Source organism: Apostichopus japonicus, chromosome 1 (assembly GCF_037975245.1).
Source record: "Apostichopus japonicus isolate 1M-3 chromosome 1, ASM3797524v1, whole genome shotgun sequence".
NCBI classification, from domain to species: Eukaryota; Metazoa; Echinodermata; class Holothuroidea; order Aspidochirotida; family Stichopodidae; genus Apostichopus; species Apostichopus japonicus.
Genome location: NC_092561.1, coordinates 6768678 through 6790524, shown reverse-complemented (window position 1 = coordinate 6790524; position 21847 = coordinate 6768678). Strand labels below are relative to the sequence as shown.

Sequence of the window (21847 nt, the reverse complement as noted above, 5' to 3'; positions counted from 1 at the left end):
GGGAGGTCTAAACTTGCCTCAACTAGACCAGTTTTTGCACCACTTGTACTTCCATACGTGCTCATTAACATCCAAGCAAAAAGAAAGGAAGCAAAGAAGCCAGATCCTGATTGCACACATGTGAAATCAGTTTGATTTTGTTTATTTCGTTTCAGTAGTATACGCCCATATAGCCAATCATGGGTCAATCCAGGATATAAAAAAGACAGGGTGTGTGGTATTGAGGTCGTTGCAGGCTACGTACGCCAGGGATCCCAGAATTTCTTGGTCAAATGTTGTATACCATATTTTGAGCAAAACAATGTTTAGTCTATGCTACCAGTTTCCATTTTAGCGTGTTATTAATACATGCGTCCTTCCTTCTTCATTCCCCCTCCTCTGACACCCCCTCCCCAACCCCACAGACCCCCTTCCCTATTTCTCTCCCCGGACTAATATAAGGTACGATCCAGCTCACATTGACACCTACATAATTAAAAAGACATAATCGTGTCATAAGTGTATGAACTGTCAAAACTACAGCTCATGTCGTAGTAGATTATGACCTAGCGCCACCACATGACATCATATGTGACACATCAGTATATTTATTCGTATCTAACAAGATGGCTGCGCCCGGCGCACAAGACATCAAGACTATCTTCAAAAGGCTACGTTCTGTTCAAACTAATAAAGTGAGTCAAATTGAAGCGTGTTATATTCAGTTATGACATAAGTTCGTGTTTTTTAATCTTCAGTTTGTTTTATAGTGATTTGCTTTACGTTTTTAAGAACGACATTGTAATGACGAAGCCTAACGTTACAGTAACGACACGTTATGTTATGGTTGTACGTGCCAGCTGTAACTTTGCTACCAAGCGTAGCCAACTGTAACTAATAATATTACTTATTAGTACTAGGCTAGGCATAGCCTAGGCTGTGTTTTAACAAGAATTCCAACGTACACAAAGACTAGGCATAGTAATTAGTTTGTGAAGTACCGACATGATATTCATTAAAGCTTAGTATTTGTGATTTACATTTAGACAAACTATATATGTTTCTGCTTGGTATATACTCGTTAAAAACCCCTCTCGGGTATCACAACGAGGATGTTGGTACTATGAAGCGCAGCAGTGCTAGTAACAATGCGTGGGCAAATTTTAAACACCTGAAGACTGGGGCTCTCCTTAACGGCCAAGGATTGCGTATTCCAGTCTTTTATAATCCTAGGATAGAAACTATACTGAAAAGCACCATGATTATGTGGAATTTGAGTACAGCGGCCACATCTCCCTGGTTTCAAGAAGGGATTAGTCTCGTTTGGGACTGCAACTAGGCCATTAAAAATTTGATAAAAAAGCATGAGCCTGGTCCTTTTCCTTCTTTCATGTTGTATGTGTTGAAGCAAACATTTATCAATATGGTAAACCATCAACATATTATAAATCCATGTTAAGGGGGTTGGGAGGGGGGAGAGGATTGCTTGCCAGGGCAAATAATGTGCTGCAACTAAGTAGTCAATTCCATGTCCATACCCCTTCCCCCCCCCACCCAAATTACCATGACGAAACCAATAGTCCCAATACTCTTATGTCCGAAGCCAAAATGAGGAAAGAAAAGAAAGAGAGAAATTACTATTTCTTATATTAGTCTAAAAAGAGAAGGAAAAAAAGTAAGGAACTACTACCATTACCATACTATTACCTTTATTCCACGTGTTATGGTTTAATGTTGTTCTTACCACCTGACGACAATGTTTAGTACAACGACTGTTTCAGATTCTACACAAATGCAAAACACCCCCTCTCTTACTAGTGATATTACGTGCTGATTTGAAACCACATTTATCAAAAAAAAACATGCTCTATCAGCATTATGACTGAGCCTCCACACCAGGATGGCGGCTCAGTCTACGTAAACATTTTTCATGAAATAATCTCCATAGGACAGGGCCTACCTGCAATCAATCACAATATTGATTGTGAATTCACCCCCAACCCAGAATTCAGGCTCAGTAGACTTAAACATTTTTTTATGAAATAATCTCCATAAATGTAGGCTTCGATGTAGGCTTTTATTATGACTATGCCTTACGTCTAAAATAATGTATGTATATGTGATCTTCCCGCAAGCAAGAACTCGCGAAAGAAGCCATGGAGGCTTGTAGACTCGCAAGCTGACCGAAGCCAATCTCTCGGCACACATCCATTTAACGTCCATGTCGGGAAGTTGTTATTGAACAACACCCTTGCCAGACGACACACATTGCTGTCGGCGGGGAATCGAACCGGGGATCTCATGACTGGGAGACGCTGGCGTTAACCACTAGGCTATACACTCCGCCAATATCCGATCCGATAATATCCGATCCGATAATAAAATCCGATAATATCTGTACACTTCACCATTAACTGATCATCATTATGAAGGTTGGATATCCCACTTTGATTGTGCCTCCAATCAAGAAGAGAGATCCATTCGACTGGGTCAACTTTCTGAAAATTTTGATATAGCTAATAATTTAAATTAAGCAAAGATTATTTGGTTCACTGCAACTGACCCTCCTTGTTTTAGGATATGTGTGTTCCCACAGGTGCATATTCGGGGGTTTGAGAGGGGTCGGGGGAGAGGGAGGTATTCTATAGTTACTCCCTTTGTTGCCTCAACTTTACACAGAATTGGACCGCTTTGGGCCAGTAATGTATTCAATCAGTAATTGTTTGCTGTAAATTAGAATTTAGAATTTTAGTAATTTATGACAACATAAATAGAGCAATTTATAGATCAAATTGTAGTCCTTGTGTCAGTTAGTTAGGTGTCAAGGGTCTAGCATAATGTGAAAAAAAGAACCCCATGCTAAATATTTGTTTGCTTTTTGTTTTCCCACAGACATGTTTTGATTGTAATACCAAGAACCCTACCTGGGCTAGTGTAACGTATGGAGTATTTTTGTGTATAGACTGTTCTGCTGTTCACAGATCTCTTGGAGTTCATCTAACATTTATAAGGTAAGTAAAATGGACAAGATTTTTATTTTATTTCAACAAGATTGTCAAAACTCAATATCTACTACTATGTACACCAAATGTGAACATTAAGTATTCCTTTGCTCTTGCATAGTTCAGATAAATAGCTTACTTTGCATGTTGTCATCAGGGCTTAAGCTAACTGTTGAAGTCCAAGCTACTTGATAATTTTGCATCCATGATTCGAACATCCTTAAAACTTTGAGTGAAATGTGATGAAGAGTGGAATGTTTTTGTGGAAGGCAAACCCAACTGGTTTGTTATTTTCTGTGTGAGATTTTTTTTTTTTTATCTTCTCATGGTTTTACGATTCAAGCGCATCCGATAGTTATCCCATGAATGACTTTCCAATTTTCCATGTTGTTATTGCTAATAAAATGCTTGTAAAATGTTTATCTCCTACCTCTCCTCTTCCCCTGTTGGTCTCTTTCTTCTCTCCATCCCTTGTCTACTAATCCCCTTACATCTATCTCTTTGTGTTCACCATGCTCATTAACCTGTCTGTATTCTGTGCGTGTTTTTGTCCCTTCTGTTACTGTTACTTGTCATTTAGCCTTTGATGAAGATCCTGCTAGGATCAAAACGTCAGGCCAACTTACTTTTACACATTTTCCTACACAGGCTCTCTAGTAGATAAGCAGTTTGCTAACAGTTATATTTTATTTTTATTTTTATTTTAATAAAATGTCATCTAAGAATTTTTTTGTGTTTTTTATGCAGGTCAACTGAACTTGATACATCCTGGACATGGCCTCAATTACGGGCAATGCAAGTGGGTGGGAATGCGAATGCCGTAAGTATTCTGAATAGCCTATTTTATGCCTTCTCTCTTTGGAGGAAAGGAGGGGCAGGGGATGGGATACCAGGAGGGGTAATGGATGGGGAAGGGGTCAGCAGGTGTAATGTCACTGAGCCTGATCGTAGATAAGGTTTTAAGTGTTAATCATTTTCCTTCTGATCGCTCGAGACACTGGTCACAAAACTTTGTAAGCTTGTCCGCAAATGTAGTGCTTTCCCAGGGGGTATCTTTGTACCTTAATATGAATGTTACCATGGTTATTCTCTCCAATTATCTGATCAGCCAACTGTAATTCAATTTGAATGCTTTTAATATCCATTAAGTTGTCAACAGTTGTTTTCAAGTCTTCTGAACTTAAAGTATGAACCTTTGATCTCTGTAAGATGTTCAACACCAGCCTCCCTCTAACGTCCTTTAGTAAGGACAGTTTCAACATCACAATGTTAACATGGAAGTAACCCGTCTCTGAAATGTCGACAAAGGCCCACATATCTGTAATGTAATGCTCTGCTCATTAAGCATAAAATTCTTACATACCGTAGGACTGGTTGGTATATATCGATAGAAAATGTTGACCTTTTTGTCCAAACGAGCCATTTGTATCCCTTTGATCAAATTACCCTTAAGCCTTTATGGAAGGTTAGGTAGCCTAGCTATCAACATGCTTAGTCTTTTCAAATGAATTGTCTTACAGACGGCATTCTTCAGACAACACGGTGCCTCGACAAAGGACGCCAATGCCAAATACCACAGTAGGGCAGCGTCTACGTACAAGGACAAGATCAAATCCCTGGCAGCTCAGGCCATGAGGACCTACGGCACAGAGGTAAAGATAAAACAAAGGAGTAGTTTAGAAAGCTCACCAGGTTTTTTGCCATTTATGGGAATAATGATGCTCCTTTAAAGATTGTGAATTCTCACGCACAAATCATGCCGGTTATCTGAGCTAGTTTCGAATGAGGTGTAACAGAAGTGTTAGACACCACCATCGATCCCAGAAAATACACACACAGCTTGCTACCATTGGTAATTAGACACTAGTGTACAGTCAATACATGCAGCTACGGTCAATACCCACAACACAGTGTACATTGCAGCGATGGACATCTCAGGTCTAGATAATATATAACAAGGTATCACATTTCATTACTGGACATCTGCATTTTGTAGCGACAAGAAAAAAACTTCACTTGCAAGCAACAGAAAGTTGACTTTTTCAGAGGGTGGCACGTGGTTTGGGGCGAGTCTTCAATGCCTTTCAATGACAACATCACCACTAATAAGCTGTGGTTTCTAACTTCAAGTATACGTATTAGAGAATCCAACCACAAACATGATTGAAGACTAATCCACAAACTCATGTAAACATATTTGATCTTTTTCACCAGTTGAAATTAGAGTTGTACGGAGCTGTCCAGTCTCCGAAAGAGAAAGTGGTGGACTTTTTCGAAGAGCACGAAGAAGTCACAGAGCGACAGTCGTTATTTCAGGGTCCCAGCACCGCCGCCCCTCGGTCGACGGTAGATTCTTCGAAGGTGAACTCTAGTAAACCCCTCCCTATTGAAAAGAACAAAGGTGAGTATTTCACACAATGCCCATCAGAATGATAGCCTAAGCTGATAATAGTTTTGGGCTTTTTCGATGCCCTCCCCCTCCAACCCTGCCTTCACAACAAAACAGAAGCAAATATTAACGAGGAGATGGGAGGACCTTGTCAAACACCCTAAGCAAAATTTGAGTCCCCTTTTTCAGACCCCACTCTCCTTATCAATGATCATTTACCCATGCCCCATGTCTATTTTGAGCCGTTAAGACTTTTTTTTTTCCTACTACAAAAGTTTTTGAAATGTGAAAGGAATGCAAAATGGGCATAAAATACTTCTTCGTTCGACCAAAGTTTCCTGTTTGTGCGATATCCATCTTTTCCTTTCTGCTTTTTTCTGTCACAGCACCTGAAGCAGAGGGTGCCCCAAATGTGGAACCAGCTTTGAGCGTCTCTCCAACTCAGGTGGTGGCCAAACAGACACCGAGAAAGTCTACTATAGGACAGAGAAAGCCACAGAGTGCTAAGAAAGGGGTGAGCAACCCATAAACAGGGAATCATTTATCAATTGTCGCATCGCAAAATACTATGCAAAATGCTATGTTAACTGCTATGCAAAGAATAAATATATATCTATATATATATATATATAAAGGCATTTATATAGCGCCATAACTAAAACAATATTCTATGGCGCTTTACAAGGAAAAAACAAAACATACAATTGAACAAACATAGCAACAAGACAGAAAAAAGAGGATTACTTAAAGGCCTTATTAAAGAGAACTGTCTTCAGAGCTTTTTTGAAAGAGAGAAATGTGGATTGATTAGCAACGGAAGACGGCAAGTCGTTCCACAGCCTGGCCCCAGTTACAGAAAATACATGGTTGCCAAACTGTTTTGTGCTGGTGGTGGGAACGTTTAAAGTAGTAGCAGATATGCTTCTTATGCGGTGTGACGTAACACGCCTAGTAAACATCTTACACAAATAATCAGGGGCCTGTTTATGAATACATTTATAAATCAAACAAAGAACCTTGAATGTAATGCGTTGCTCAATGGGGAGCCAATATAAAGTGAAAATGCAATGCAAAATGGTCGAAATTGCTCTCTTTTTTTGTTTATTGGTTTACACAGGAATCGTAGTACATTATAAGAGACAAAAGCTTACTAACACAGAATTTCTTCGTTAAATTTATTCCCTGCCTAAGGAGCATCCATGAAAAGAACATGTTTAGTGGAATCAAAGTACTCGATGCTAAAATTTTGAAACGAAAATATATTTATCTGGTTCCAGATTAAAAATGTGTCAAATCCTGTAGATTTCTGTGTTTTTGTTGCTGTAGATTTCCAAAGTACTAAAATGGAAGCAGAGATGTGGATTTCATGTTTTCTGTCGCAATTCAACTATTAAGAGTGAAGAATCTCGTTTGGTAAACTTTTATAATGAGACATAATATGAAAGTGAATTCAAAGTGTGCGTTTACACTACTTTGCACCCCCAACCCCCCCCCCCCCACCCACTCACAAACACACACTCTGAAAGGGACCTGAGTGATTAATAGTATTACTTTCAGCAGCTATGATGATGATAGTAACAACACTTTTTTTACCCCCTCCCTACTTATCTTAAAGCTTGGGGTCAAGAAAGGCCTGAAGGCTCAAAAGGTGAAGACAAACTTTGATGAGATAGAATCAGCAGCTCAGCAAGCAGACAAGATGCGAGAAGAAAAAGTGTTTCACGAGCAGAAGCAGAAGGTGCAGTCTAAGGAGGAAGAGGAAGCAAAATTGTAAGTTATACGAAAGACTCTCTCTCTCCGTAATCTAACTTAAACCGACAAAAAACACCCCCGTCAAGCTCTCTGTTATAAAATCAATCGGACGAGTGACACCCTCGTCGTGGGCTGCATCTGTCGAAGATAAGCCAGAGAGAGCAAATAAACCTGTGGGTAACGTTCGCCTGAATAAAAACGGGTTTATTTAAAGGACGTCCAAGGAAGATCGGATTTACGGACGAATCCGAGCTCCCGGTTAAAAACTCGCTCTGGATTTGAATGGTTTACTCCCTCCATAGTTTGTCAACCAAGAAAATAATATTAAAATATGCTTTAGTCTGGAGAATTATTGTGGGATAAGGTCATCCAAGGAAACGTATTGTGATGTCCTTTGAAAATGCAGAGTGGGAGGTGGAGAAGCAGGGGGGAGGGGCAAAGGGGAGGGATGAGTGTGGTTGGAGGTGAGTTGAGGAAGGAACAAAGAATAGTGATTTCTGTCATGTATAAAATGATACTTCTCCTCTTCTCTCTTACAATGCACAGCTCTTCCTTAATTGGTTAATGGGGGGGGGGGGGAGTTGCTTCCTGTGTGGGTCTTAAGGGTCTTTCCTTCTTTTTTTTCTGTTTCTAACCATAAAATAATCCTGTGCCTTAAAGCTTGCATTGGTCAGGTCATTAGTTGTAGTAGGTTATTCGTCGAAGAAGAGTAAAGAGCAGCCAGGTCAAATTTTAAACCCAAATGACTTGAAGTACTTATACTGACTTAACTTACTCCCTCTCTTATTGTACCAAAGAGCATCTATGAGGCTGGCATATAAGGACATGGATATTGAAATGAAGAAGAGGGAGGAAACACTGAAGAAGGAAGATCCAAACAAAGCCAAACAGATGGAGAGACTAGGAATGGGTTTTGGATCAAGAGGGTAAGAATTCCGTCACCATGGAGATATAAAGAGTATTGCTCAGGATATTAATTGCATTATTTCTACAGGGGGATGGAAATGGTTTAGGGTGCTGTTAAAATGTTAACATCTGTCTGTTCAACAGTGAGAAACTTTCCTCAAAATTGATCAATTTGTTGTTCTTATAAAATGTTTTCAAAAATATTGATGAATTTGTTACTTGTTTTAAGCATTTCAGCAGTTAGCTGCAAAATTTCAGAATTATTATTTATCAATATTTCCCAGTTTTTATAGTTCGCACTTAATTAAATTATGGTCATTAAACTCTGTTTGTTTTGTTTTTTGGCCCCATCCCCTACAGGGGAATATCACACTCTGCCATCAGCGACATGCAGACCATCGAACAAGTCAATCCGGTGAAGTCCAAGGGAAGGAAAGCAAGAAATCAGGATTTCTTTGATGACTACGAACCAAAATATTCCAGCAGAAGTTCATCGAGGTAAAATAAATGTTCTACGTCGACTTTTGGATCTAATGGTATTGTGTATATAGTAGCTTGAAGATATGAGGGCTAGGAGGGGCTGGCTGGTGGAGGGTTGGGGGAGGGGGGTGGGGGGGTGAGCATCTTTTGAGTTTGACATGGAGGTCTTTGCATGTACTTTCAGTGTACAATGTGTGAACTGGTTGGTGTCCCTGTTACACAGTTAATTAAAACAAGACGCGTGTGTGTGATTATATTGCCATTTGTCTCATGGGTCTGACTTTCTGATTACCAGCAGGATCTTGTAGGGGGCAGGGAATAATTAAGCATTCAGGTGTTGGGTTGTGGGATTGGGGGTGGGGTACTGATGAAGATCCTGTTTGGATAAGAATATCATGTCCTGTAACTGTTATATATTTACTGACACAGGCTTCGTGCAATAGAGAAACACTTTGTTAACATTCCATTTATTTACAGAGTAAAAAGGCAAAAACGTGTGTTGTTTGAGCACAACAAATAAGGCGCTAACCCTTAAGAAAATTTTTACAAATACAATATGGTGTATGTCTTGAATTAGAAATTAAACCATCATCTATATAAAAATTTAAAAATCTAGAGAATTATCTATCAAGGGTTATTTTATTCTGAGGCTTTGGATATTGATGACCAAATTCAGAAGATTACTTAAATCTTTTTACACCTCTGTTTATATCATTCTTCTTTTATCTTTCTATTTTATGATTATTGTTCTCTTTTTTTTCCCCCGTCATTTCTTCTACAAGGTATAAGGATAGTTTTATAATCGAAGATGCTAACGATGATGATGAAGATGACGGCTACAAGAATACCTCCAACGATTGGGAGTTCCTGGACAAACCTAGCCAATCATCAAGACAGAGCAGCTATGACAGTATCAAGCCCATGGGCGGTGACTCACGGTAACACTTACTTGCTCCCTGTACTCCCATATTTAAGTTAAAATTATTTCCGTAAAAACCCTGTTCCCTTATCCTGACAGCATATTACAATACAGTTTGTTGTTTTTTTTTGGACAGACAGCATATTACAATACAGCCTTGTTTCTTTTGTCCAGACAACATATTACAATACAGCATTGTTTTTTTCACAGACAGCATTTTACAATACAGCATTGTTTCTTTTGTACAGACAGCATATAACAATACAGCATTGTTTTGTTGTCCTGAGAGCATATTACAATACAGCATTGTTTTGTTGTCCAGACAGCATATCACAATACAGTATTGTTTTTCTGACAGCATATCACAATACAGCAATGTTTTGTTGTCCTGACAGCATATCACAAGACAGTATTGTTTTTTTCTGATAGCATATTACAATACAGCAATATTTTGTTGTCCTAATAGCATATCACAATACAGCAATATTTTGTTGTCCTGATAGCATATCACAATGCAGTATTGTTTTTCAGACAGTATATTACAATACAGCATTTTTTTGTTTTCCTGAAAGCATATTACAATACAGCATTGTTTTGTTGTCCTGACAGCATATTAAAATACAGCATTGTTTTGTTATCCTGACAGCATATTACAATACAGCATTGTTTGTATGTCTCGACAGAATATTACAATACAGCATTGTTTTTGTCCAGACAGCATATTACAATACAGCAATGTTTTGTTGTCCTGACAGCATATTACAATGCAGTATTGTTTTTCTGATAGCACATTACAATACAGCAATGTTTTGTTGTCCTGACAACATATTATAATACAGCATTGTTTTGTTGTCCAGAGAGCATATCACAATATAGTATTGTTTTTCTGACAGCATATTACAATATAGGATTTTTTTTTGTCCAGACAGCATATTACAATACTGACTGACTCCCTTCACTTTCGCTTTTAGGTTAAACATTTTTACGTAAAAACCCTGTTCCGTAATTAACCAGAAACAAAACAAAACAAAAGGCAACAGAGAGAAGTTTGGGAATATACCAACAGATCATTTCAAAGTATGCTTTTTGCAAATAAAATGAATCAAAACTCATAGTTTTTTTAAATCTCCAGGAAAGAAATGACACTTCAACCCACTTTTCTCTTTCTTTTTTCTTTTCTGTGAGATTAGAAATTGAGGGCCTAAGGACAGTGTGTTGACCTGTAAATCTAGTAATCTTGTTTGTTTAAGCCTATGATTCTCTTCAATGTATCCAATGTCCGTCACCGTTTGTTTTTAATTTATATTTTATTTTATTAATCTTTCATCCGGGCAGCTCTCGTAGTAAGAAGAGCACAGAGAACTCTCAGCCGTCCGATGAAGCCTCCAAGCGGTTCAGCGGCGCCAAGTCCATATCTTCTGCCCAGTTTTTTGGAAACGAGAGTCTGGATGTAAGTTCCAATGTCAGCAATAAAGAGTTTCCTATCTATGTTTTTGGTTTTAAAACAATATAAAAAATCAGCAAGCTTGTCTTTTTGCATCTGGAATGCCACCTTGGTTCATTCTGATCATGACATGTGTAGTTCACACATGTTTAGATATCCGTTAGTCCCCCAACCCCGGCCCCTTCCATACCCCACACCCCTGTAAAGTGAAATAAGGGAATCGAGTCAGCTGTTCCATGAGATGACCAAGATTCCCCAAAACCAGTTTCTTTTCACCGTTTAAATCGAACACTGCTACCCAGTCCGTTTCAGCACTGCTACAGCAAATACACTGTAAGGTCTAGCCATGTTTTCGCATATAAAAGTATCGGATGTGATATATTCCTTTTTTGGTCATTAAAGTAGTAACTTTAGATAATTAAGAAATAACTTTAGATTACTCCTTCCAGAGGGTCTTTTTTCTTTGCTCTACCATCACTTCCTGTTCAATCTTTTGAGAAAAACTTGGAAAGATTTGTGTTTGTCATAAAACATTTGATTTCTTTTTTTCCCCTTTTTCTTGGACAGTATGAAACTAAAAGTAAATTGGAGAATTTCTCTGGCAGCGGCAGTATATCAAGTGCGGATCTGTTCGGCGATGACTCATCCAAAAGTCAGAATTATGGCGGATCCGATTATTCTGCGATCCGCGATGGGATGCGAGAGGGAGTCTCTGCAGTGGCAGGCAAAGTGTCTGGCATCATGAGCTCTATACAGGTACGTTGTTTGTCGTAAATCTGTAGTTAAAGCTGTCGTTGTTTTTAGGACGGATGAAAACCAACAAAAAAAACAATACAAGTGAAATTAGTGACGTGACAGGACATTTCTACAGGGATGAGCCTGGGGTAAAAAAACTATTGCGGAACTTCGCAAAACTTGCGGTATAGGCTCCAGTTTGTGTATGCTACCGTGTGTTAGGATAATAGTTTTTGTCCCCCTGCAGGTTGGATATCCATAGGTAATGAAAAACATGTGAATGACGGATTAAACGATACAATGCTGTTAGAAATTAACAGAAATTGAGAGGTGTCAATCTCGAAGGTAGAAAAGAAATCATGGGAATTCGCGGGAAAAGCTCATGCCTGTTTCTAAATTGTGAAAGAACTAAGCCATTATCGAGTAGAGGAAGAAGTCGTAGGAGCAACTTTCCACTCTTTTCGCTCATGAATTCGGTTGTCAGTCTTCTCTTCAAGAAAGAACAAGAATATTTCTGTGGGAAGATTTATAATCTTTTGGCGATAAAAGATCATACTTTTTGTGTGTGTCTAGATCAAACTGTAGGTTCTTACATCAGAAACAAATTCACAAACTTGTTTAAGTCCAATGAGTTTATTCAGTGACCGGTCACTGATTTGTGTAGGTGAGGTGTAATTATGTTGTTAACACAAAGCACCTTCTACAAGCCAAGAATTTCACAATTTTAGCCACCTGTTCAAAATGGCAATTCCTTTTTTTTTTAAATCTACCAGCTAAATCAAGCCTTCACTGGCATATTCCTGTATTGCCAGATAATGTGCATCAGCGGCTACTGTCCTTTGCTCTTGAGAGCAGCTCAAAAACGTTAGCTCTTAGTAACCAGTGATGTGACATTTAACACTATTAAATAGCTCAAAGTGTAAGGTCTGCTGCTATATGTCTGCTTATGATAAGAAATCCTAACTGGTCTATCCAGGGGGGTGGGAAGCTTCCAAAAGTGGGGGGGGGCACAACTTTAGAGGGGCATTTTCTCATTCCACAACCACCACTTGTTATGCTATAAACTGATACACACCGGCCATATCACTTGAATATATATGATGTGTTAGTATGCTATCAATACTAATTATTGAGATTGTTTATCATCATGTAACCATGCTACAAAAAGATATGGGATGCCATTTTAAGAATAGCATGTACAGACTAAAAATAAATAATGAAAATATGATATTTAAATTAACAAAGGCTTAAGATATCCAAAAGACGGTTCTTCATCAAAGGGGCACATTTTATTCGCCAGTTGGGCACATTTGCTATTTTGGGGAAAAGTGGGGGGGGGGCTCGTGTCCCCACCGGCTCCTACCCCCTGGTGCTATCACCAAACTTCTTGCTCTGGCATCGGAAGTTTATCAAGTGTGGTTCTCTTCCGAGATGACTCATCATCTTCTTCCCGACTCATATTATCATCCTTTTATCTTTCAGGATCGTTACAGTGGATATTAAACCGCCCTCCTCAGCAGAGAAAATATTTTCCAACATTTCAACATTCTGATGGTGTTATTCCCGGATTGGACGACGACGTCTTTTTGTTTTTATGATCCCATCTGATTATTTGATCCACCCGTGGGATCCTGTCATCGGAATTATTGATCTCACGATATGATCACCTACTCCTTGGTTTGGTTCCATCTATTTCATCTAATGGGAATTACTTCTCACGGATGATTCGTTATCTCTTCCGAGGCATTGTGTCGTAAAAAGAATGCTGTGGGGGCTGCAGCCTCCTGCAGCTAGGCTGCATAGGATGAAAGATGTTTGTACTGTGCAGTTTCACGCAATAGGCACTGCCTTTGTTTTGACACAATAGGCACTACTGGTCTGGGGGATGTAATCTCTATTGTTTGATATTGATTCAGCCTTGCTGCAGGGGATTTTGCTGCTTCTGCAGCCTGTTTTCTTTATTGATACGGTTCCATAATGTTTCAGTTCTTTCAACCAAACATATTTGACAATCTTCAAAAGTGTCACGATCATATTTCCAGATATTATATTTGTGAAAGTTGACTCAGATGAAGAAATTGTGCACACTGTTGCTTACTTAGCAGCAAGAAAGAGGTGTCATCTTTCTGTTCTTGCCCGTAAACTTGTTTGTAAAATTTGTGGCCAAGTTTATCACCGGTTTTGTTAATCACTACATCTGCTCTAGTGGAGTACCAGCAGATACGACACTACAGCATTTGTCTTTCTGACAGCATATCACAATACAGCATTGTTTTTGTCCAGACATATTACAATACAGCATTGTTCTTTTTGTCCAGACAGCATATTACAATACAGCATTGTCTCTGTCCTGGCAGTATATTACAATTCTTTATTGTTTGTTTGTTCAGCTTATTACAATACAGCATTGTTCTACTGGCATTTATAACAATACAGCAGGGTTTTTACTTATGGCTACTACAATACATCATTATGTGACTGACAGTAACTACAATACATCATTGTTTTCTGACATCTTCACAATACATCATTGTTTTTCTGAACACTTCACAATGTAGTATTGTTGCTCCGAAACAGCATTGTTTATCTAATTTTTTAATCTTGATTGAGTAGAATATCTGCCTATATCCTCAACAACCAACTACCAAATGTAATCATTTAAACCTAATGTGGTGCTTTAGGACTACAGATCTATTACATGTCACTATTTGTCAATCTTTTAACTTTCTTTTGTATTACTTATCTAAAAGTCTATAGTCAAGAAATTAACTTGGTTTCCTTCCCCTTGATGTCTGGAAACAAATTGGAGGAGATTTCTTCTAGGGCCTGTCACCAATTTTGGTATCTAAAATTTGGGGGAATATGGCAACAACAAAAAACTGACACTTCCACCTGACACAAACACTAAATATAGTTTTAATGGCAAATAGAGCCAGTCATATCTGTGAAAATAAGACTGGTGGTTTGTGAAAAAATGGATGATGGGGCAGTGAGTGGAGGGGGGGGGTTCAATATAGTGGGAGACAGGGTAGTTCATAAACTCTGTTTTGGATTTGGATTTATCTACTGACTGGCACTGTCAAATTTAAAACTTTTCATAAGAAGTGTCCTTACATTATGAATCGTATATTTAATTAGGTTCAGATTCTGCATTTTTCTTTCGGTCGTTCTCCGAGGTGGAAGTATTTTCCTCACTGGTCAACATTAAACTCGTGGTTTAATCAGAATTACAGTAGATTGTTGTGGCTAAATCTGTGGATGTATTGATCTGTTGAAAATGTTGATCCAAAATTGTATCCACAATTTCTTGCCCAGATCAGTTGGGCTCAATTACTCAATCCAAACAACTCTCCACACTGCCTTGACAAACTATTAAGTGACTTATGAATTGCTTCGATGCAAAATGAAGAAAAAGGGAACATTTTAAGTCGACTTGGATTTTTGTCTTTGTACATAGTCACCTTAATTTTGAAAGTAAACATGGACAATAACCTTGCATAAAAATTTCCAACCAATTTTTTTTTTTTTTCAAGATGGGTTAAGGAAAAATTATCTGTGATCGGCCTCTTACGGATCTCCACCATTTTTGCTTAGAATTTAGTTTCGTGAACCTTCACATATCGTTCTCCTCGCTCTCATTAAATTCTCCGACAGCTCAGACAATTTTAATTAGTTTAAATTTCCTCTCAATTGTAATCAGATCTGTCGTCAGCCTTGAGCCATGTGCCTTGTCGCTATGGTGACGAATGGAAGCTGTAACATAGAGGATGTAGTTGGTTTAGATGTTGTGGATTGAATTAAAGTAAAGGATATTTAAGTCGTCGATTCGTTACAAATGTCTCGTGTGCCGCTGGCAAAAAACCCCTGAAAAAATGGTAGTCTGAAGATGACCAGGTATGTCATTAGGGGTAGAGAGCTCAGTATATTAACACAAAAATGTAATGAATTTGTTTATTACCTGCATCAAATACTAGGCATGTCAATGATTTTACTCAAAATTAAAAACTTCACATAAGCCTTCTTTTTCCCACATATTCCAGTATCTGTTTAAAGTATTAACTAGAACAAAAAAGCCCATAAAAATCTAGACATAACAAAGAAAGCAAAGCCAACTCCCCCCCCCCACCTTACCCCCTTACCTTGCCCTAGAAAAGAAGGAAAATAATAATTACATTTGTTAGACTTTGAGGCAAATTCTGAGTAAGAATTTCGAAATGGAGACCTCAGTTAACACACACACCCAGGTATAGGTAAAAGTGATAACTTGACGAAACAAATGATGTATTAAAATTTGGGTCTTTTTGAAAGATGTTTTACTCCTCCATCAGTTATGAGAGAATATTTTCTTTGTGAAATAATCCTTTATCTAATATATTCCATATTAACCTGAATTATGAATGTATGAAACAATTCTAGTTCAAAACCTTAAAATTGATATTGAAGAAGGATTTGTTTAAGTTATGTATTAGTATTGACATTAATAAGAAGCTAAAAAAAATTAGTTCAAGCTTAAAAATCAAAATGGTGGTTTTAATGAGGTTGCTTTTGTTTGTATAGTGTCCGGTAACAGGTTTTGCATGTTAATAAATCTAAAATTTGAAAAAGGGACTGGCAAATTAAAATTTGACCTATATCAGCATGTTATTTTTTTTTAAGATGTAGGATTACTTTACCAACACATTCCATCTTTACATATGAATATTAGCCTGGTGATATGTTCAGTTTAACTGTAGTTCCAATACAGAGAATATCAAAGAATTCTGGCAGTGTAGACCGTATAGTATGCTTTAATCCTCTGTAACTTTACAGTCCATGGTATGGAAAGGTATGTTAAATTGCATGGTAGGATATGGTACAGAACTCTTAATGTTCTGTAGGCCTAGTCTTCTATACTGTAGGGTAACTGTATCCTAAAGTATATGGTACCATAGTGTACTTTTACTGCCCTGGTATTCAAGGTGTGGGTAACGACCCTTTTTTCGGGTGTCCAAAAATATTCAGGTAAAAAGAAATTGGTGACACAAAGAAATGTGGAAAAATCTTGGAATATAAATTACTTTCAAAAGTTGCAAATTATTACACCATTATACAAGTACTCACCCTTAATGATATAAAGATTCTCAAAAAGGGGAGGGCGATACCGCGCCTCCCCCCGTAGACCCCTTCTACAGGCCATAACATCGGCCACTGGAGGGTCCTCCAATACGATCAAGGTGAAACTTGGGGTCACCAAGCAAAATAGTTTGAATACCAGCACTTTACTGTACTGTATGGTAGTATATTGAATTGTACTGCACTATTGGTTTGTACTGTATTGTATTGTATTGTACTGCACTGTACCGTATGGTATTGTATTGTTCTGTGCTGTAGTGCACTCTACTATCCTGTTCTTTACTGTTTTCTGCTACAGTTATACTATATTATGTTGTATTGTACTTTTCTATACTCTACTGTGCTGTATGATACTATACTTCCATGTACTGTCCTATACTGTACTGTCCTATACTGTTCTGTATAGGACAGTACACTCACTCTGCTGTATTGTACTGTAGTGTACTCTACTATGCTGTACTGTACTGCATTGTACTGCATTATATTGTATTGTACTTTATCTAAGTCTGCACAGTACTGTACTATATTGTACGGTATATTACAGTAAGTACCATACTTTACCATAGTGTGTATTGTAGTGAGTAGTATAGTATGTATATTGTGCAGTATGTTACGTTAAGTACCATACTCTACCATACTGTACTGTGTATTGTATTGTAGTGTGTAGTACTAGTACAGTATGTATATCATGCAGTATGTTACAGTAAGTACCATACTTTACCATACTGTACCGTAGTGTATAGTAAAGTATGTCATAATGCACTGTAATGTATCCTACTGTACTGTGCTGCATGATATTGTATTGTACTTTAAGTACTGCACAGTACTGTACTATATCGTACGGTATATTACAGTAAGTACCATACTTTACCATACTGTACCGTAGTATATAGTAAAGTATGTCATTCTGCACTGTAATGTATCCTACCTTACTGTACATCATTGTATAATGCACTACCTATTAATCTTTGAATCGGTTATAGAAAATTGAATGTATCAGAGGCTAGTAAAGTTTCATCATAACAAGTTTTCAAAATTTGATCCCAAAAAAGCATATGAAAGGGTTTCTTGCTCCCTTGAAATCCTTTGTGAACCTTCCTTGTGAAAAATGGAATTAGAACATAAATTAATTAGTCTGTGACATTATTGCTTCATCTTATAAGGTGAATACTTTGTAGTATCTATCAGAAAAATAACTATGTTTTTGTTATATGTTTAGAATTAAAAAACCATAAGAACACAAGGTATGGTCCTGTATTGATGGAATTGGGTTGCAAATGATGCAGGTTTTTAAAGTGACCTTCACAGCATCAAGAATCGAAATGAATATGGAGGTTTAGGAGAGAGAGATATTTTATCCTCATCTTCAATATAGTGGAACCAATTTTTTTCTTATCACTTTTGAAAAGTTTTCCCTCTATTCGTGGTCTGGTAAGGTATTCTTTGTGTGGCATTCATGTTTTTAACTTAAGTTCAGTGATCATGTGAAATGGAATACACAGCATTGATCATGTCAAGCAGGAATGCTTATACTAAGCTTCCTTACAACATCATCCAAGTTTTTCATAAATAGCTAATAAGGCCTTGGACTAATTGGTATAACACATCACATTTGGAGAATACCAAACAAGAACAAAATTAATTTCCCATGAAAGTAGTCTTGCAGAGGTAGGAAAGTATCTTAGAGTGAAATTAAAATATTTTATGATATAAAGAGAACGATGAACAGTGTAAACTTCATCTTATCCAGTTTGACCTCATGTTTTTTCTGGTCTTCTGAGAGGCAAAACTATTTTCCCAAGCATTCGTATATCGGAGTAAATTTGCTACCTGTATTGTTACACTGTCATGGGAATAGTTTCTTTCCTACACTCCGGAGTTGATGATACTTGGAGGGAAAATGGTTTTTATTTTTAATTCAATGAATGAAATGTTACTATTTTTGACAAGGGCCAGTAAATTTTTAAACTAATCTTATAAACCTTTTGCTGGATGGAGTCAAAATTGTTGGTAGGTTTCATTTTGTTCTTTTTTCTTTTTTTTTCTCTGTAAAACAGTGCTTTGACAAAAAATTTCTTTCTCTAAAAAATAGCTTATAGGTATAAACTAAAGAAATAGCTAATGGTTTCCACTGGTAGAAGTTCTCGGGGACCGTGAAATCTTTGTCGGAGAATGGTTGTGTGTCCTTTGGTGTAAATAAATGCATGTGTTGTTTGTTCCTCTCATTTCTTTCAGTTTTAAAGGATTTTGACTTTTAAGATGAAGTTTAAGAATATTAAGAAATTAGTAAAGAGATGAATTAATAAATTGCCATTATATAAAAAAACCTTGCTCACATTTTTTTTTTTTTTTTTTGACATCTTCTCTGATCAATGAGTTACTTATGATGGTTGTATGTATAATTACACTTGCTATTAGAAAGTGGGTGGAGGCCACCAGTCAGTAATCTGAAATATTCCTCTCCCCTTCACTCCTCTCCTCTCCCCTCCTCTCCCCACCCACACTCATGGGTATGAGCTTCATTAGCCAGCTTGGTCACATGTATAGCAGTAGAACTAAATAAAGACAATGCAAATCCAGCATTGTCAATATAATAATCAACAAGCCTAAAGAAAACAACTGTCAAAAGCCCCATTTCTTTACAAGAAATTGAATGACCATTTTACGTTGGACCTGTAGAGTTACTGTGACCATGATCATGCACAATTAATGGCAAAGGAATGTAAAGAAATATAAGGGTACCCGTTAAAGTGAATGCCACATCCCTATTAACCTAGCTGTTGTGTGTGTAATCATGTAATATTTTTAATGCACTGCCTGATGTTTCAGTCCTAGCAGGATCTTCATTGGGAGGCTAACTGAAACGAAAAAAAAAACTAAGGACACGTTAAGAGACTGATGGAAAGACAGTTAAATAGGACAAATGAGCAATTTAATAGAGCAAAAATAGCTGGACACAACAAAGTAGAGGTATTATAGATGGGAAGAGTGATAAGAGGATTAAGGACTGTGAAGATTATCTCTGAGGGGTGTAACAAAAGAGGTGAAAAAGAAGAAAAGGGGATTAGGAAGGTAAACCTATGACTGTGGATAGCAAAATGAGAAAGGCTGCAGGCCCTCTTAGCTTTAACCCATACATGCTGTTTGCAGTAGATAAGCAGTTTGCAAACATTTATTTTCTATGATACTCCTCAGTTGTAATATACTTTTGACCCCATCTTGCACATTGGGTGGGGTTACTACAATTATCTGAAGAAAGGCCTGTTTCTGTTGCTTGCAAGTGGCGTTTTGTTCATGTCGCTACAAAATGCAGACAGTAATGAAACGTGATACCTTAATTGTTATCTTTAGCTGGACCTGAGATGTCCATCGTATTTTGTATTTTGTATCGCATTTGTATACTGTGCTGTGGGTATTGACCGCAGCAGTATGTACTGACTGTACACTAGTGTCTTATCGGGGAGTTAACAACTCCCTGGTCTAAATACCGACGGTAGTAAGCTGTGTGTATTTTCTGGGATCGATGGTGGTGTTTAACACTTCTGTTACACCTCATTCGAAACTAGGTCAAATTACCGGCATTAGACGTTTCTTTTTGCGCGAGTCTTCACACCCTTTTAAGTCTCTAAATTCAACCGAACGCATGACACGTCATGCGAGGAACATCCGGACAAACATGGTAACGTAAATGACGAAGGGGCTGAGTAAAGCTTTTGTTGCAAGACGAATTCTAAAAAACGCCCTCCTTTTTGTATAACGGTTACCAATTCTGCGGTTTTACACAAGACCATCTCTTTTGAAATTGGTTGCACAATATCAACATCTGTTGGTGTCTGGTAGTGTACATTTGTGTATGCCAGTTGCATGCTGTGTAGTGTGTACAAATATAGCCTACCGTTAGGTTTCTTCACTCGATCTGTAATATACCATATATACCGATCGTCCATGTTACGAACCCTAATTCAGTGATCAACGACTTTGGTTTGGAACAAAGTTTGGATTATATTAAAGCCACTTATTTCAACTTCGAAGACCGCTGGTAAGTTGTCATGCGTTTGTCTAACATGTGTGTGGGATTGCTGTTAATGATATAAAACAGGCATCATCCTCTCCATTCGATTTAGGTCTAGCCGGTTTCGAACTGATGTAGGCTAAACTTTAACGCCTGTTGCCCCTAACGTTTGCCTATGACAAAGTTTGAGTATGACATAATCAAAGTAGACCCTGACATTACCCTTAACATTGACCGAGTTAAGTAGAACAGTGGAATATTGAATTGGAGATTAAGGGTTTCACAAGATAGACGGATAAAACTGTATACTGCAGTGGCCATATTATTAAGTAAGAATGTGATCAATAGCCTAAATTTTGGCCAATTTTATTCTGATTATATAGCGTAGTCCGTAGCTTAATTTAGGTCTAACTTTAATAGCTATGCTGCAATTTAATTTAAAAAATAAGAATTAATAAATTTTTGGGAACCTAAATATTTATAACCTTTGATAGGCTGTAGGTTTTCTCCTTGGCATTTTAATTATTACTGGTATGGGCCAGGAACGAACATAGTCTGCACTCACATCACAGTGCAAGTTAACTCTAGTCTAAATGTTAGGGCCTCCTTGATATTCAAGTTAAAAAATGCTGGTGTTAAGTGGCACAAACATAAGCCATTGGAACTTACGCTACAGTTGTGTAATTCAACTTGTCTGCTAATGGTAATACTACTAGTACTACTGTAGGCCTAGCCTTTATCATATGCCCATGATTATAAGGCTTACTTCATTTTCCACAATTGTTGTAAACATTAAGTTGAAATTATTCTTTTTAAATAAACTAGTGCACACCAGTGATGTGAGTACTGTTTGGTATATTTTGGCAAAAGCTATAAAAGATAGCCAAGTTAAGTTGGCAATGCATATATATTATGATGTCCCAAATCATTACTTGTTTGCATTGGATTGTTAAAGGGTAGGCTTAATATTACTTGGCATGTTCTCATCCACGACCCTCACATTTGCAGGATTTCACATGAACTACTGTATTCTTCAAACCCTGTTGGTTTCAAGAAAGTTAATTACCGTAAATGGTTAACTTTGTCAGGGCCGTGGTCCCTCGGACAGATAGTTGTA

General features: G+C 37.6%; 2 protein-coding genes across 7 annotated transcripts in view; both read left to right on the top strand.

Annotated features, from left to right (window-relative positions):
- Positions 1 to 550: 550 nt before the first annotated feature.
- Positions 551 to 19044, top strand: LOC139965588 (ADP-ribosylation factor GTPase-activating protein 2-like). Its single transcript, XM_071968118.1, has 13 exons — positions 551 to 674; positions 2872 to 2990; positions 3729 to 3801; positions 4502 to 4633; positions 5196 to 5382; positions 5757 to 5884; positions 6986 to 7140; positions 7920 to 8048; positions 8389 to 8526; positions 9291 to 9446; positions 10763 to 10877; positions 11439 to 11627; positions 13089 to 19044. Exons 1-13 carry the CDS (start codon positions 606 to 608, stop codon positions 13107 to 13109), a joined length of 1611 nt encoding a protein of 536 aa, XP_071824219.1. The 5' UTR covers positions 551 to 605; the 3' UTR covers positions 13110 to 19044.
- A 1474-nt stretch (positions 19045 to 20518) lies between these two features.
- The window catches only part of LOC139965555 (F-actin-monooxygenase MICAL3-like), an 84281-nt gene continuing 82952 nt past the window's right edge, over positions 20519 to 21847 (top strand). For 4 of the 6 annotated variants that reach the window (XM_071968090.1, XM_071968047.1, XM_071968082.1 and 1 more), the window contains exon 1: positions 20519 to 20757. The gene's annotated coding sequence lies outside the window, so the exon portion shown is untranslated. The remainder of the gene's footprint in view (positions 20758 to 21847) is intronic. The other 2 variants (XM_071968109.1, XM_071968100.1) reach the window with 1 other exon arrangement.